General features: G+C 35.0%; 1 protein-coding gene across 31 annotated transcripts in view; it reads right to left on the bottom strand.

The window, feature by feature from the left end:
• The window catches only part of LOC129453021 (uncharacterized), a 234,820-nt gene that overhangs the window by 97,956 nt on the left and 122,128 nt on the right, over window positions 1-14,736 (bottom strand). For 23 of the 31 annotated variants that reach the window (XM_073865319.1, XM_073865305.1, XM_073865313.1 and 20 more), the window contains 5 exons: window positions 10,354-10,527; window positions 5,238-5,411; window positions 4,829-5,002; window positions 2,385-2,558; window positions 2,129-2,290 (listed from right to left, as the gene is read on the bottom strand). In XM_073865319.1, coding sequence (XP_073721420.1) covers window positions 2,129-2,290; window positions 2,385-2,558; window positions 4,829-5,002; window positions 5,238-5,411; window positions 10,354-10,527 — 858 coding nt within the window. The remainder of the gene's footprint in view (window positions 1-2,128; window positions 2,291-2,384; window positions 2,559-4,828; window positions 5,003-5,237; window positions 5,412-10,353; window positions 10,528-14,736) is intronic. The other 8 variants (XM_073865308.1, XM_073865320.1, XM_073865334.1 and 5 more) reach the window with 5 other exon arrangements.

Below are 14,736 nucleotides of genomic sequence, written 5' to 3'. Positions count from 1 at the left end.
TGAAACCGCAGTGACTGTCAAGGTGACAGGACAAGAAACATTACTGAAGTTGAGCACATATGGGTGTCCAGATTTAATGCGCTGCTTTCACTCCCTCCAATCACTTTCCGTTATTCAGCGTGTTTATTAACAAAATTCAATGCCACCCTTTAATTCTTGAAGATATGTTTTTTTTTTACTGTATAATGATTAGATTCACTGTGTTGTACTGGACTGCTGCTAAGCTTGAACTTGAAAACGATGCATCAGGTGCGCGGTACAACGCTTCATCCACCCGTAGTGCGCGTGCACGGAGTTTAAATGTTCATATTTTGGCTTGAACATTTTATTGCATTTAGTCCTAAGGCCTACCTGTTGAAGTCATTAAAGTTAATTAAATAACAAAAGAAGAGAAAGTGTGCAGCAGTGTGCCCAGGATGGTAAAATAATTATTACAATGTATTCCTAATGACCAACAAAAGTTTTCTGCATACTAATATGGTTTGAAATCTATAGGTATTTGATTCTTTGGTTTTCTGATTTATTAAAGTATATGTAGAGCAGGGAAATAAGAAGTTTTTTTCCTGGGGTGCATGCCCTAGAAAATACTTATATGGACCTCGGTATTTATAAAATCATGCAACGCGGCGTGTTTGTCTTTACATACACATGTTATGAAATTTATTATTTTAAACACACATTTCACAAAGTATATATTGTAAGTGTAAATATTCATAAACTCAACACTTCCGAGGCGTTTTTCTAAAGAATAATGTTTAAACTTTATTGGTGGTGGTTGAGAATAATTCCTCTTTCCATATGTAACGCATTTTAGCGCAATATAAATGTATCATATTTTTATTCTTAATATATAAGAATACTAATATATTTTTTACAACATTTATAACATTATATATATATATATATTTATTTATATATATATTTATATATATAGAGATGCTTAGTACAATAGCTTTGCTTCATAGAAGTTGCTGTAATAAATCATTAAATCAATCACAAAACGTGTTGACAGTGGCAAATAAAATTCTTGTTAATTTAAACAAGGCAGAAAGGTGTATAAAACCGCTTTAATTAACAATATCTGAACTGTGCTCTTTTGCACACTTCTAATTTTCTCATGTCATAATTTATAATTATTCATTAGATTTAATAAATACGTTTTGAAAAGTGTTGAATGCGAACGTGTAAGATATCTGAAAGGCGACGCAGCGTGTTTGTCTCTACAGCCACATGTTATAAAATTGATTATTTTACACACACATTTCACAAAGTACATATTGTAAGTGTAAATATTCATAAACTCAATATTTCAGCGGTGTTTTTCGTCCGCAAAAGGCACAGTTTCTCTGTCGCTATCTTATTAGATGTAGCCTACGTCTTAATAATAACATAAAAATATCTGTTATGAGAAGAATTCCTCTTTCCATATGTAAAGCATTTTAGCGGAGTATAAATGTATCATATTGTTATTCTTAAAATATAAGAATACTACTATATTTTTACAACATTTTAAACTTTAAAACATGTCTTTTTTATACCACATTAATCTCTTTAAAATATTGATACTTTTTGAAAAACTGACAATTATAAATATTATGAACAAACAATGAAACGGTGTCAAAATTCGACAACACAAATAATTAAGATATTTATTGTAAATAGAGTCGCGTTTATTAGGCTCACACTAAATTATCTGTTGCACTTACTATAAATGCGCATTGCACGTACAGTCATCTTAATATTTGTATGCGCTGTTATGCTGGCAAGAAGGGGTTGACATATCACTTTGCTGTTTTCAATGTAAAATATTCAGCAATGCCCTTATTAACTTCTGGAAACAACGGCAATGACAATGTTTTTATACGCCACCTGGTGGATATTCTTTGAAGCGAAACACATTAAGGGAAAGGGAAAAGCAGCCCCCCCGAAAGCACTTGCAGAATGCTGCGGGACTCTGCGAGACGAATTGGCGAATGCCGCGGGAGAAAACGCGCGTTTTTAAAGGCCACATCTGTGCTGATGAGATATGATTTTCAATGTAAAGACACAAATACAAACTGTTAGTATATACATATTCATATGATTGTTGTATTTGAGAATGTAGATGTGCTGATAGATGTTTCCTCACTTGAGTATCTGTAGTTGACATTGAGGATTGTAGAGTTCATTACAGATCTGTTTGACTCCTGAATCCATCAGACGACTGTTGTTCATCTCAATCTCTTTCACACAGGAGAGAAGAGCAGCTACAGCTGAACATTGTTTCTCTGTCAGCTCACAATCATTCAGTCTAAACAGAAGAAACAACATCATCATCATCATCATCATCATCATCATCATCTGACAGTCTGTACTATACTGTACTGTATGAAGAGTCAACTCACATGATTTTCTTCACTTTACTATGAGAGTCCATCAATAGAGCTGAGAGTTTCTCTCCATCCAGATCTCCCAGTTTATTATCACTCAGATTCAGTTCTTTTACCAGTAATGGATGAACATCAAGAACTTCATTCAGATAAACACAAGCTTCTTCTGCAGCATCACTCTTCAATAATCTACAAACACAACAACATCACTTTACATCTCAACATCATATTGTTATTGTGTTATACTCCATCTATTGGTCCAGTGATGTATGAAGTTAAATGGTTCAAGTGTCACTGCAAATCAATCTCTGCTCTGTTTAAAATATCTCAGTATAATGGAATTTTTTGCAGTAAAACAGCGTTTAACATTTAAATCAAAACTTAGTTGAAATTTTATACATTCACATAATTGCAATAATGTAGTTTTTAAACTAATTTCATTGCAAAGATTACCTATATATATATATATACATATATGTTTATGTGTTTATATATGTTCATAATGTACTGCATCCATCTAATGTTTTACTTAGACTTGTTTAATCAGATGATTTAAAATACAGTAATTGTATGTGAATGACTTTAACCCAGTAGCGAGTACCGCTTTATTCTGTGAAGTGAAATATATTTATATATACGTTTGTTCTTCACATAAAGCTATTGAGTGTATTAAGAAGACTTGAAATAAAATCAATTAAAATGTTTATGGTGCATTTATAACAGTTTGACATTATTATATAGCTTGACAGTAACAACCCTGGATACTACACAGTATAAGATCTGGATCTGCCCCATTATTTTGATACCCTGATCCAGCAAAAGAGGTCTGGATGGTCCCCGATTCTAATCCTAAGTATGGGATCCGTGTACCCCTACTGTTAAACAGTATTAAATCTAGTTTAGAGAAATGTGTCTGAATAACTAAGAAAAAAATGTCTACACATGTCAGAAGCAAAATTAGTCAAAACCATTGACTGTAAAAAAAATATGGACTTGATGTCTGTGAGATCACCCATAGGTGTGAAAAAAGCTTATTTGAAGCCCAAAGCTGGCAGAGCAGGGCGTCACTCGCGGATAACCAAAAAATGGGCAAAAAGACATGCCGTGGGTAAAGCTAATGTGCCTGTTTGCTGAAACCAACCTGCCTAGCTCGCCCCAAAAAATTATGCAGAAACTGAAGGCTTAATAAAATTTAATGGGATGTGTTACAAAAAATATAAACATGTATTTCCGCTGTGAAATCGGGCATTTTAACATGGGGGGGTCTATGGGATTGACTCCCTTTTGGAGCCAGCATCTAGCAGCCAGACGATGAATTGCAGTTTAAGGGCCAGATTTACTAAACGGGGCAAATTAGTGTGAGAGCTCAATTCCAAAAAAGTGCAAATGGGAGTTGTAATATATGTGTGTTATTTACTAAAAAGGCACACAGACAAACAGCTGATTTTCAAAATGATCAATGCAATATACCAAGAGCAGAGCAAATTAGTTCAGGGTCACAAATAAGCAGAGCTGATGAGGTTCCAGTTGCATAAAGCACCTTAAGTGTAATTTTCCCTTATAGCTCTGGTTCTTTTGTCTGATTTATACATTGTATTTTCATATACAGCTATATCTTTCAGACAGTTATTTTGGTAAATTAACACAAATTTACCAGAATGACTTTACTAGCGAATATAAAAATGTGCTGTTTACACAAACAATGTTGTTTTTTTCGTTATACCAGTAAGATAACATGCACACATCAGTACACATCAAGCTGTTAGCAAGTTCTGATGCCATACATGCTGAAACCAGTAATCCTATTCTATTCTATTGTGTGCGTGTGTGTGTGTGTGCGTGTGTGTGTTTGCGTGTGTGTGTGTGTGTGTGTGTGTGTGTACCTGGTAATTATCACGTTGTGGGGACCAATTGTCCCCACAAAGATAGTAATACCAGTGTTTTTGTGACCTTGTGGGGACATTTTGATGTCCCCATGAGGAAACATGCTTATAAATCAAACAGAATGATGTTTATTGAGAATGTGAAGTAGTAGAAGGGTTTCTGTGATGGTTGGGGTTAGGGAATGGGGTAGGTAAGGGGAATAGAATATACAGTTTATGTGGTATAAAATGCATTACGTCTATGGAATGTCCCCACAAAACATGGAAACCAGAATGTGTGTGAGTGTGTGTGTGTGTGTGTGTGTGTGTGTGTGTGTGTGTGTGTGTGTGTGTGTGTGTGAAAGACTATAGACCTGATGATGGCTTAGGCCGAAACGCGTCTGTGTGGACATGTGATAAATTAATCGTTGAAATTATATTTTAAGAGTGCAGTTTTTCATTTTTTATCTTGACACTTTTTTATTACTCGCACCCATAAACTACTAGGGAGTTGAGCGTGTCTGTTCTCAATATTATTTAAAGACTATAGACCTCAAATTTGTGTCTGTTTTGTTAATATTTTAAAGCTGTGGTCACCTGACTTTCTTCAGTGCACAGTTTTGATCTTGTATTAAATCATAGATGAGTTTAACTCCTGATTCTCCAGGATCATTTCCACTGAGATCCAGCTCTGTCAGATGTGATGGGTTTGATCTCACAGCTGAACATAAAGCTTCATAACCTTCTGCTCCAATACTGCAGTCTGACAGTCTGGAAATAATAAAAAAAACTTTTTAAAGGGTTTTGTTTTATTCATGCCAAAATTAACATTATAAATAAACACTGAAATCAAAACCTATTTAGAAATAAATGATTTCAAGTACTATTGTTAATAATAAACGTACTGGCAATATAAAATCTCAACCTAAAACAATCTAACAGAAGATCATAAATTATATTATTGTTATTTTATTTCATTGTAAAGTACAATAATGTAAACACATACTTTAGTTTTTCCAGTCTACATTGTGGATTTGTCAACAGATCAGAGATCATCTTCATTCCTGAGTCTTCAAGTTTATTTCCACTCAGATCCAGATGTCTTATATGTGAAGGATTTAAATTAAAACCTGACATCAGATCAGCACAAACTTCTGCTGTAATACAGCTGTTATTCAACCTAAAGAGAAAGAAAACAAAATAAATATAAAAGTTTTTTTCCCAGTAAATTCAGACAACAAACATTGTCTATGAAAAAGAAAATCCTCTATGACACATGATAATTATTCCCACACACATGTGGCCATGCACATCATGAACAGACAGAGAGACACAACGCTGCGCTTGCTGTAGTTTTTATCTCTCCATGCCTCATCTATGCTAACCCCCCAGTCACATTAGCTACAAGAGATAAAGACAGAGCGACAAGCTACCATTAATTTTCAATGGAAGTGGCCGTTTGCCAGCGACAAGCGACAAGCTTGCTGCTGCGCGAGCAAGAAGGGGCCAAAATAGACAAGCAGGCTATTTTATGCTAAAGCTGAGCGATGTGACAAAGCAACTGCCAATCGGACTGAAGGAGCAGCGTGACGTAGGTCTGTGGTCGAGTCTGAGAAAATAATTCAAGATGGCGGAAAATGCGGAGGATCCAAGTGCAGTGTTTATTTAACTCAAAGTAAAACAACAGGCAAACATAATCCAAACTAAGGACAAGGATACAAGACCAGGAACAAAGCAAACATATTTAACGACCGACATCAGACAAGGCACACACTGGGATTAAATACACTGGGTAATGAGGGATAACAAGAGACACCTGGGAAACGATCAACACACAGACCAAATACAAAAGAACTACTCAAAACTACAAACATGAACGACCCAGACAAAACTTCGAAATAAGAGTCATTAAATGAGAGACACAGAACGGAATCATAAGACTCGTTCTCTCGTTTAAGTTAAATCGAGGCCATGTTTTAGTAATTAGTGCCCAGAATTTAATTTAAACCATCGGGACATTAACACAATGCTAACACATCAATTAAAAGATCAGATTCACTTTAGACATTATTAATGACGCATACTAAATGCAGTTTTATAAATTCCTGCCAAGAATTTTATTAAAATCATCGAAATAGTGACGCTTATCGCAGCTCAATGCATTAATACATTGCTATTAAGGATAAAATTCATACACCTTATGGGTCGTATATATACAGTTTTATTAACTCCTACCCAGAATTTCATAAAAAACATTGCAGGGACATAACGCATTGATACAGTGCTATATAAGGATCAAATTCATACATCTTGGGTCTTAAACCGTTTTATTCATTCCTGCCCGGAATAATATAAAAAAATCATCGGGACATTAACATGACGCTTAACGCATAAATACAGTGCTATTTAAAGATCAAGTTTGCTATATACCTTATTAATGACTCATACTTCATATACAGTTTTATTAATTCCTATGCAGAATAAAAAAAAAACTTAACACAACCTTAGGGACATTAACATGACGCTTAATGCATGCTAATGCATAAATACAGTGCTATTAAGATCAAAATTACTATATACCTTATTAATAAGTCATATACATATTCTGTTTTATTTATTCCTGCCCAGAATTAAAAAACATATTGGGACATTAACGTGACACAGTAATTAATTAAACTAAATAATTTAGTGGCTTAAATATCACTAAAATAAAATAACTTAATAAAATCTCTTTATGTCACTTGGGTGATTTTTTAGTTAGACAAAACAAAATAAATGACTAAAAAATAAACAGAAAGTTTGTGTAAAATGTACAGATATTTTTTAGGTGTATACATCAAATAAAATAAGTATTTAACTCACAGATTATTTCTAATAAATATCCTTAATATTTGTTGTAAATTGACGCATATTAAATGCAGTTTTATAAATTCCTGCCCAGAATTTCATTAAAATCATTGGAACATGCTTATCGCAGCTCAATGAATCAATATAAAATTCATACACCTTATGGGTCGTGTATATACAATTTTACTAACTCCTGCCCAGAATATCATAAAAAACATTGGGACATTAACGTAAGCTGACTCATTGATACAGTTCTATCTAAGGATCAAATTCATACACCTTGGGTCTTATACAGTTTTAGTAATTCGTGCCCAGTAGGCCATTAAAAAGTAGGGACATTAACATGACGCTTAACGCATTAATACAGTGCTATTTAAAGATCAAGTTTACTATATACCTTATTAATGAGTCATATTACATATAGCCTAGTTTTATTAATTCCTGCGCAGAATTTAAAAAATATAGCTTAATGCATGCTACATTAAATACAGTGCTATTAAAAGATCAAAATCACTATAAACCTTATTAAAGAGTCATATACATATACAGTTCTATTAATTCCTGCCCAGAATAAAAAAATATTGGGACATTAAAGTGAAAAACTTATTAATAAAGTGAGTTGTCCGAGAAATGTTTTTTATTAATATATATATATTAACTTGAAATGAGCAATTATTACAGTTTTAAAAACAAAAAATATATAAGTGTGACATTTTTAAATATATTGATTTAATTTTTCAACATATATTAAGGGTATTTATTGATGTATACACTTAAATAATACCTGTACATTTTACACAGACTTTCTGTTTATTTTTTAGTCGTTTATTTTGTTTTGTCCAACCAAAAAATTCACCCAAGTGACAAAGAGATTTTATTAAGTTATTTTATTTTAGTGATATTTTAGTTTAATTAATTACGTTAATGTCCCAATATGTTTTTTAATTCTGGGCAGGAATAAATAAAACAGAATATGTATATGACTTATTAATAAGGTATATAGTGATTTTTGATCTTAATAGCACTGTATTTATGCATTAGCATGCATTAAGCGTCATGTTAATGTCCCTAAGGTTGTGTTAAGGTTTTTTTTTTTACTCTGCACAGGAATGAATAAAACTGTATATGAAGTATGAGTCATTAATAAGGTATATAGCAAACTTGATCTTTAAATAGCACTGTATTTATGCGTTAAGCATCATGTTAATGTCCGGATGATTTTTTTATAATATTCCGGGCAGGAATGAATAAAACGGTTTAAGACCCAAGATGTATGAATTTGATCCTTATATAGCACTGTATCAATGATTTATGTCCCTGCAATGTTTTTTATGAAATTCTGGGAAGGAGTTAATAAAACTGTATATATACGACCCATAAGGTGTATGAATTTTATCCTTAATAGCAATGTATTAATGCATTGAGCTGCGATAAGCGTCACTATTCTGATGATTTTAATGAAATTATAAAACTGCATTTAGTATGCATCATTAATAATGTCTAAAGTGAATCTGATCTTTTAATTGATGTGTTAGCATTGTGTTAATGTCCCGATGGTTTAAATGAAAATCTGGGCACTAATTAATAAAACGTGGCCACGATTTAACTTAATCGAGGGAACAAGTTAATAAAACGTGACCACGATTTAGCTTAAACGAGGGAACAAATTACTAAAACGTGGGCACGATTTAGCTTAAACGAGGGAACAAATTACTAAAACGTGGTCACGATTTAGCTTAATCGAGGGAACGAATTACTAAAACGTGGGCACGATTTAGCTTAAACGAGGGAACAAATTACTAAAACGTGGGCATGATTTAGCTTAAACGAGGGAACAGATTACTAAAACGTGGGCACGATTTAGCTTAAACGAGGGAACGAATTACTAAAACGTGGGCATGATTTAGCTTAAACGAGGGAACAGATTACTAAAACGTGGGCACGATTTAGCTTAAACGAGGGAACGAATTACTAAAACGTGGGCACGATTTAGCTTAAACGAGGGAACAAATTACTAAAACGTGGGCATGATTTAGCTTAAACGAGGGAACAGATTACTAAAACGTGGGCACGATTTAGCTTAAACGAGGGAACAAATTACTAAAACGTGGGCATGATTTAGCTTAATCGAGGGAACGGATTACTAAAACGTGGGCACGATTTAGCTTAAACGAGGGAACAAATTACTAAAACGTGGGCACGATTTAGCTTAATCGAGGGAACGGATTACTAAAACGTGGGCACGATTTAGCTTAATCGAGGGAACAGATTACTAAAACGTGGGCACGATTTAGCTTAAACGAGGGAACAAATTACTAAAACGTGGGCACGATTAAGCTTAATCGAGGGAACGGATTACTAAAACGTGGGCACGATTTAGCTTAAACGAGGCAACAAATTACTAAAACGTGGCCATGACCTTCCGGTAGCGCCGCCATCTTAGAGTCCTCTGTATTCAGGAGAGAGTATTAGCGTAGTGTACGCACTTTTCTTAGTGACGTATGACAAATTCGGAGGGTGGGGGCACAGAGCAGCAGCAGAGTAACCTCCGTACGCTGCGTAAAGTCTGATCTTGAATGCGGACGCGACTAAGACGGCGGCATTACCGGATGCTAGTTATTTTGGTTTATAAAGTTTTAAATGTGGATATTTCTACAACGAAACTGCGTGGATTACCCTCAGAAGGACTTTGTTTATCATCGTTTGGCTTTATTTTTTGAAGGATGGATGCACACTTTTTGGACTTGAAGGTCGTGGACCCCGTAACTTCACATTTGATTAACTGAAAGATCTAAAATTTTAGTTTTCTAAAATAACTGAAAATGTCATTGTCTGGAAAATGATGGACATATGCCTCTCGGACGGCTTTGGGGTGAGTAAATCATGGGTTTAATATCATTTTTGGCCGAACTATCCCTTTAAAACAATAACCTAAGAGTAAGAATATAAATGCAAAATATTGCTGGTGGTAAATTATTGTTTACTTGTGACCCTGTCTGTGAAACCCAGGCTAAAGTCTCAAAATCAATTTCTGAGATAACAAGCATGCTTGTTATCTCAGAAATTGATTTTGAGACTTCAGCCTGGGTTTCACAAACAGGGTCACAACAAGTAAACAATAAGTTTAGGGTTCCAGCTTTAAGCCAAATGTCAAATTCCTTGACTTTCCCAGAATAAAAGCTGCATTTTCATGACCTATATCTGAGATGTCTTGAGCCTGGATAAAGTAGTCACATCACACAATGATAGATCTAAAAGAGTATTGTAATACTTACATGAGTGTGTTGAGTCTACAGTGTTTATCCTCCAGTAGATCACAGATCTGTAGCAGTCTTGTGTTGTTTAGTTTATGATCATTCAGATTCAGATCTCTCTGGAGTAAAGGATTTATACCAAGAGTTTCACTCAGATACTTGAAGACTTCAGCTGCAGAAGAACTTTTCAATAACCTGAAGAAAACACAAAGTGAAATTAGACTAAACTTGATTTATGATAAATATTGAAAATTCCACAAGCTGCAATCTGTAACTCTTTATCGCCATCTCTGTTTAAAACACAAAGCTCAGACACTTGTGAAGTTACCTTACATAATAATAATAGTAATAATAATAATAATAATAACTAGGTGGGTACATTTTCTGAAGAAAATGTGAAGTGGTGCTCGCCATGGTATCATCCACCAGCAGGGGCGTCATGCACCAATTCTTTTTAAGGGGGCACAGTGTCAACAGCTCACAGAAATTTGTGCATACACAGACATCAAACAAAATATTATAGAGCTTTCAGTCTTTTTTTTCTGAAAACCCCTGCTTTCATGCAAAAACCTCCAAAATAAAAGTGATGACTAACTTTAATATCAAATACTATTCAATCGGAATAATGACACATTTGCATCGAATTTACATCTGAAACGGCATGTTTTATTTATTTAAGTCTTAATGGCTTGTTTAATTGTGTCATTAATGCATTTTGCACAACAACTGCATTATCATATAAAATTAATGCAATTTTAAATCCATAAAGTATATAAACAACGAAAATGACATAAGCTATAGCCACGTGATTGATTTTAATGTTCATCAATGATTTTAAAAAATATTTTTAGATAAAATTATCAGAGGAACAAATTTTTGCATTCAATTTTACCTCATATGTGAGCATGTGAGATTCCGCGCCCGTGTGAACTCTGGCGAACTTTGGCGTTGTGCCAAGAAGATGAATCTCTACTAATATAACGTTGAGACGGTCACATTTAAAACCATACATTTTTTACACAGAGGAGGTTAACTGCACATTACTGTACTGGGGTTTGGAAATGTTGTGAGTGTTTCTAACACGTTTTAATTGTTCAGATGCCAAATGCAGCAGCAAGCCAGCAACAGGAGAGAGCTTGTGAGTGCGCCCAGACACTGATGATGTCTGTGACTGCGCTGACTGTAGCGCCAGCTGCCGGCAGAATAAAAGTAATGTAACATGATCAAACACTATCAAAACGGCGAAAATCTCCGAAAAGTGACAAGGATGCAGCACAGAATGTGTAATATTGTGCATATTAAACAGATTTAAAGTCAAATAACAGATTAATGGACGCTTATTTGATTTTGAGGTTGGATGCAAAATCCATTGGCTCAAAAAAACCAAGGGGGCACGTGCCCCCTCAGTTTGAATGTGCATGACGCCTCTGTCCACCAGTGAGTATACTCCGAGTCACAAGTAAAACAATCCAAGTCTCTACGATGTTCTGATGCAGACATACAGGCTTTGTTTATTCTGTTGCTGTGGTACTGTATTTGGTTGCTAGGGAGTGAAGTGGCATTGACCAGTGATTATACTCCAAGCCACAAGTAAACAATCTAACCCCCATATACAAAGTTCTGATACAGAGATATTGGTTTTGTGCCTCTGGCCTAATCACAGCCGTGATGATATAGAGCAGGGGTCTTCAACGTTTTTTGTGTCAGGGACCCCTTAAATGAGAGAGGCATGGAGCAGGGACCCCCTAATACTAAATGTGTAAAACAGAGATATTTAAGTAAGCAGTAAGGTACGAGAGGCTGCCTTTTTCGTATTAGGCACAACGCAAAGTGTAATAAAGTACAACTGATGACCAATCAGAATCAAGGACTGGAACTGTTTTATAAATAGAAACAAACCATATTGTCACACAGCCATACTATATTAACATGCATATTTTTTTGTTAAAATAGATTTTGTTTTTGTATTAATATAATAATAACAATAATAATAATAACAATAATGATAATAATATAATAATATTTTAAGGTATTTGCAGTGTAATATATTTTCATTTTACTGTGAATTGGACAAGGGCTTTCAGTTTATAAAGATGAATGATCATGGTGAATAGCACAAAGACTCTCTATTCTGGTGGGGATAGAGGTTGTGCTACTTTATAATTCTGAGGTCTGTTGCTTTTCTCGTGTATCATCATTGTCATGAGTTTGAGTAACGCAGGTTTATTTTCTGCATAGCTTCATATCAGACTCAGGAGAACAACATGCAATGAGTCCGAGCGCATCTCTTTGGGGCAACTTTTTGAAAGACGGATTTCAACCTGACTATGAATCTGGCACAAAGCACCATCACGGCACGCGCTTCATTCATTTTTAAAATCGAGCAATAGTTTTGTCACAGTTTAAAATGCAGACGCGGTGTGGTGTCATTTGCCTGTTGAATTAGCGCTTTAAATTTGAACCGCGTGAAACAGCCGTCCAAGTTCAGAAATATAGATGACACATCATGTCGCAATGATTCTAAAATGACATTCTGAAAGAAAGACACACATAAGATTTACCTGTTTTATGTTGACTTTTCTGTCGTTACTGCTGCTTCCTGAGTGGACATTTATAATCTTTATATATTTTATTTTGGTCCGCTGGCTAAACTGAACGTGCGCCTTCAAACCTATGCGGCCACGCACGTGCACAACTTAAAGGGGACATGTAACGTTTTGTACATATAATTTACGTTTTTAACCAAAAAAATAGCCTGTCGTTAAACATCATTTGGCGGACCCCCTGAAGTTCCGTCACGGACCCCCTTGGGGCCGCGGACCCCCGGTTGAAGACCCATGATATAGAGCTATATCACACGACTCCGAGAGCGATATTGCTTTTATACAACAGTTTGACGCACACGTTTGAAAAACGAAAACTAGAAAACAACAACAGAGTTATTTTAAAAGCCTCTTTGTTTGAGAACTACTTCTTTCGCCACGGATTTGAGGGCGGCCAGAATGACAGGTAAAACTTTCGGCTGCTTTGAAGCTCATAACAACTCAATGGACGGAAAAGCCGTTACTTTATATTACCGTTTCTTGGTCACAAAGTGTAGTTTTAAGATTAGTTCAGTCGAGAATGTATATGTATTATATTTAAATCTGCAGTCGATTAGTAAAGATAGCGCCTGTTTGAACGTTTGCTTAGTGAGATTCGGTACGTATGAGAACCAAAGCATGAGCGGACATCAGTGTTCACTCGCCCCGCTGACCACCGCCCTCTCTGGGCTACATCTCTGACAGGGATTCCCTGGCTCTCATGTTGGCCTTGTTTGTTTTTGATCGTCAAAATGAGATCAAATCAGCAGTATTTGGTGTCATGATCAAACAATTACTTGTTTTTTATTCATATTTAGTGTCTTTTGTGTTGTTATTGTTTTGGCGCGAGGTAAAAGTTAATAAAACTATACTTATATAATGTTACTATTGGTTTACCATTTATTCTTAACGTGATACGAGCACTCGGTTATTATTAAACTTCGTGCTTGTCAGTACTATATAAAACTGTTTTTTATAAGTGTCAGAGAGATGTTTTTACATGCTGCTTATAAATATACCAGTGGCGATATCTCATAACATGTTTTAATAGTCATGTCTAGATAAAATAAATGATCAATGTCCACATTCAAAAGCTGCGGTGCTTACCTGCAGTTCCACGGTGTTTTCGCGTTCTGAGAAGAGATATAGCTCCAAAAAAAATGAGTGTTTATATTCCTCTTTCCAAGTGTTAATCGTCCACACGATGTGACAAGACATTAATCCCATTAAGTTTAACGTAACATCCAAAAGCGCTGATCTTTGACGGAATAATAACTTCCGATTGGGGATTCACAGACTGATTTATGAGCTAGTAAACTAATGAGACACACGGAGAATGATTCAAAATAGCGCGTTGTGTGTGTGCGTGTGTGCCTGCAGTTTTCCACTCAGAGATGAGCCTGTTTAGAGGACTTCCATTCACTAGGTGGCGTAATGATACGAAAGGTGAAGCGGTTACTGTGCCGTTATCAGTAGAATATTGCACGCCTCTTAGCCAATCAGATTTGAGAACCAGAAAGAACTGTTGTATAATATTAATGATTACATTTAATTAATCCATTATTAAATAATCATCTAGTTTTAAAACATACAGGGGAGATTATGCCATATTACTTTACATTTGATTACTTCCTTTTTGATTACTACCAATTTCTGTACTTGAAAATTACATTTAGATTAATCTGATAAACCTGAACAGGTCTGTTTATGTAATTTGTGTGTTTGTTCTGTTGTATTTATTTGTGCTGTTGCTCATAATTTGATTATTTGTTCTTATTGTTACTAACAATTTATTTGTCTTTTAATTTGTGACCCTGGACCT

Source organism: Misgurnus anguillicaudatus, unplaced genomic scaffold (genome assembly GCF_027580225.2).
Source record: "Misgurnus anguillicaudatus unplaced genomic scaffold, ASM2758022v2 HiC_scaffold_31, whole genome shotgun sequence".
NCBI lineage: Eukaryota > Metazoa > Chordata > Actinopteri > Cypriniformes > Cobitidae > Misgurnus > Misgurnus anguillicaudatus.
This window is presented reverse-complemented; position numbering and strand designations above follow the sequence as displayed.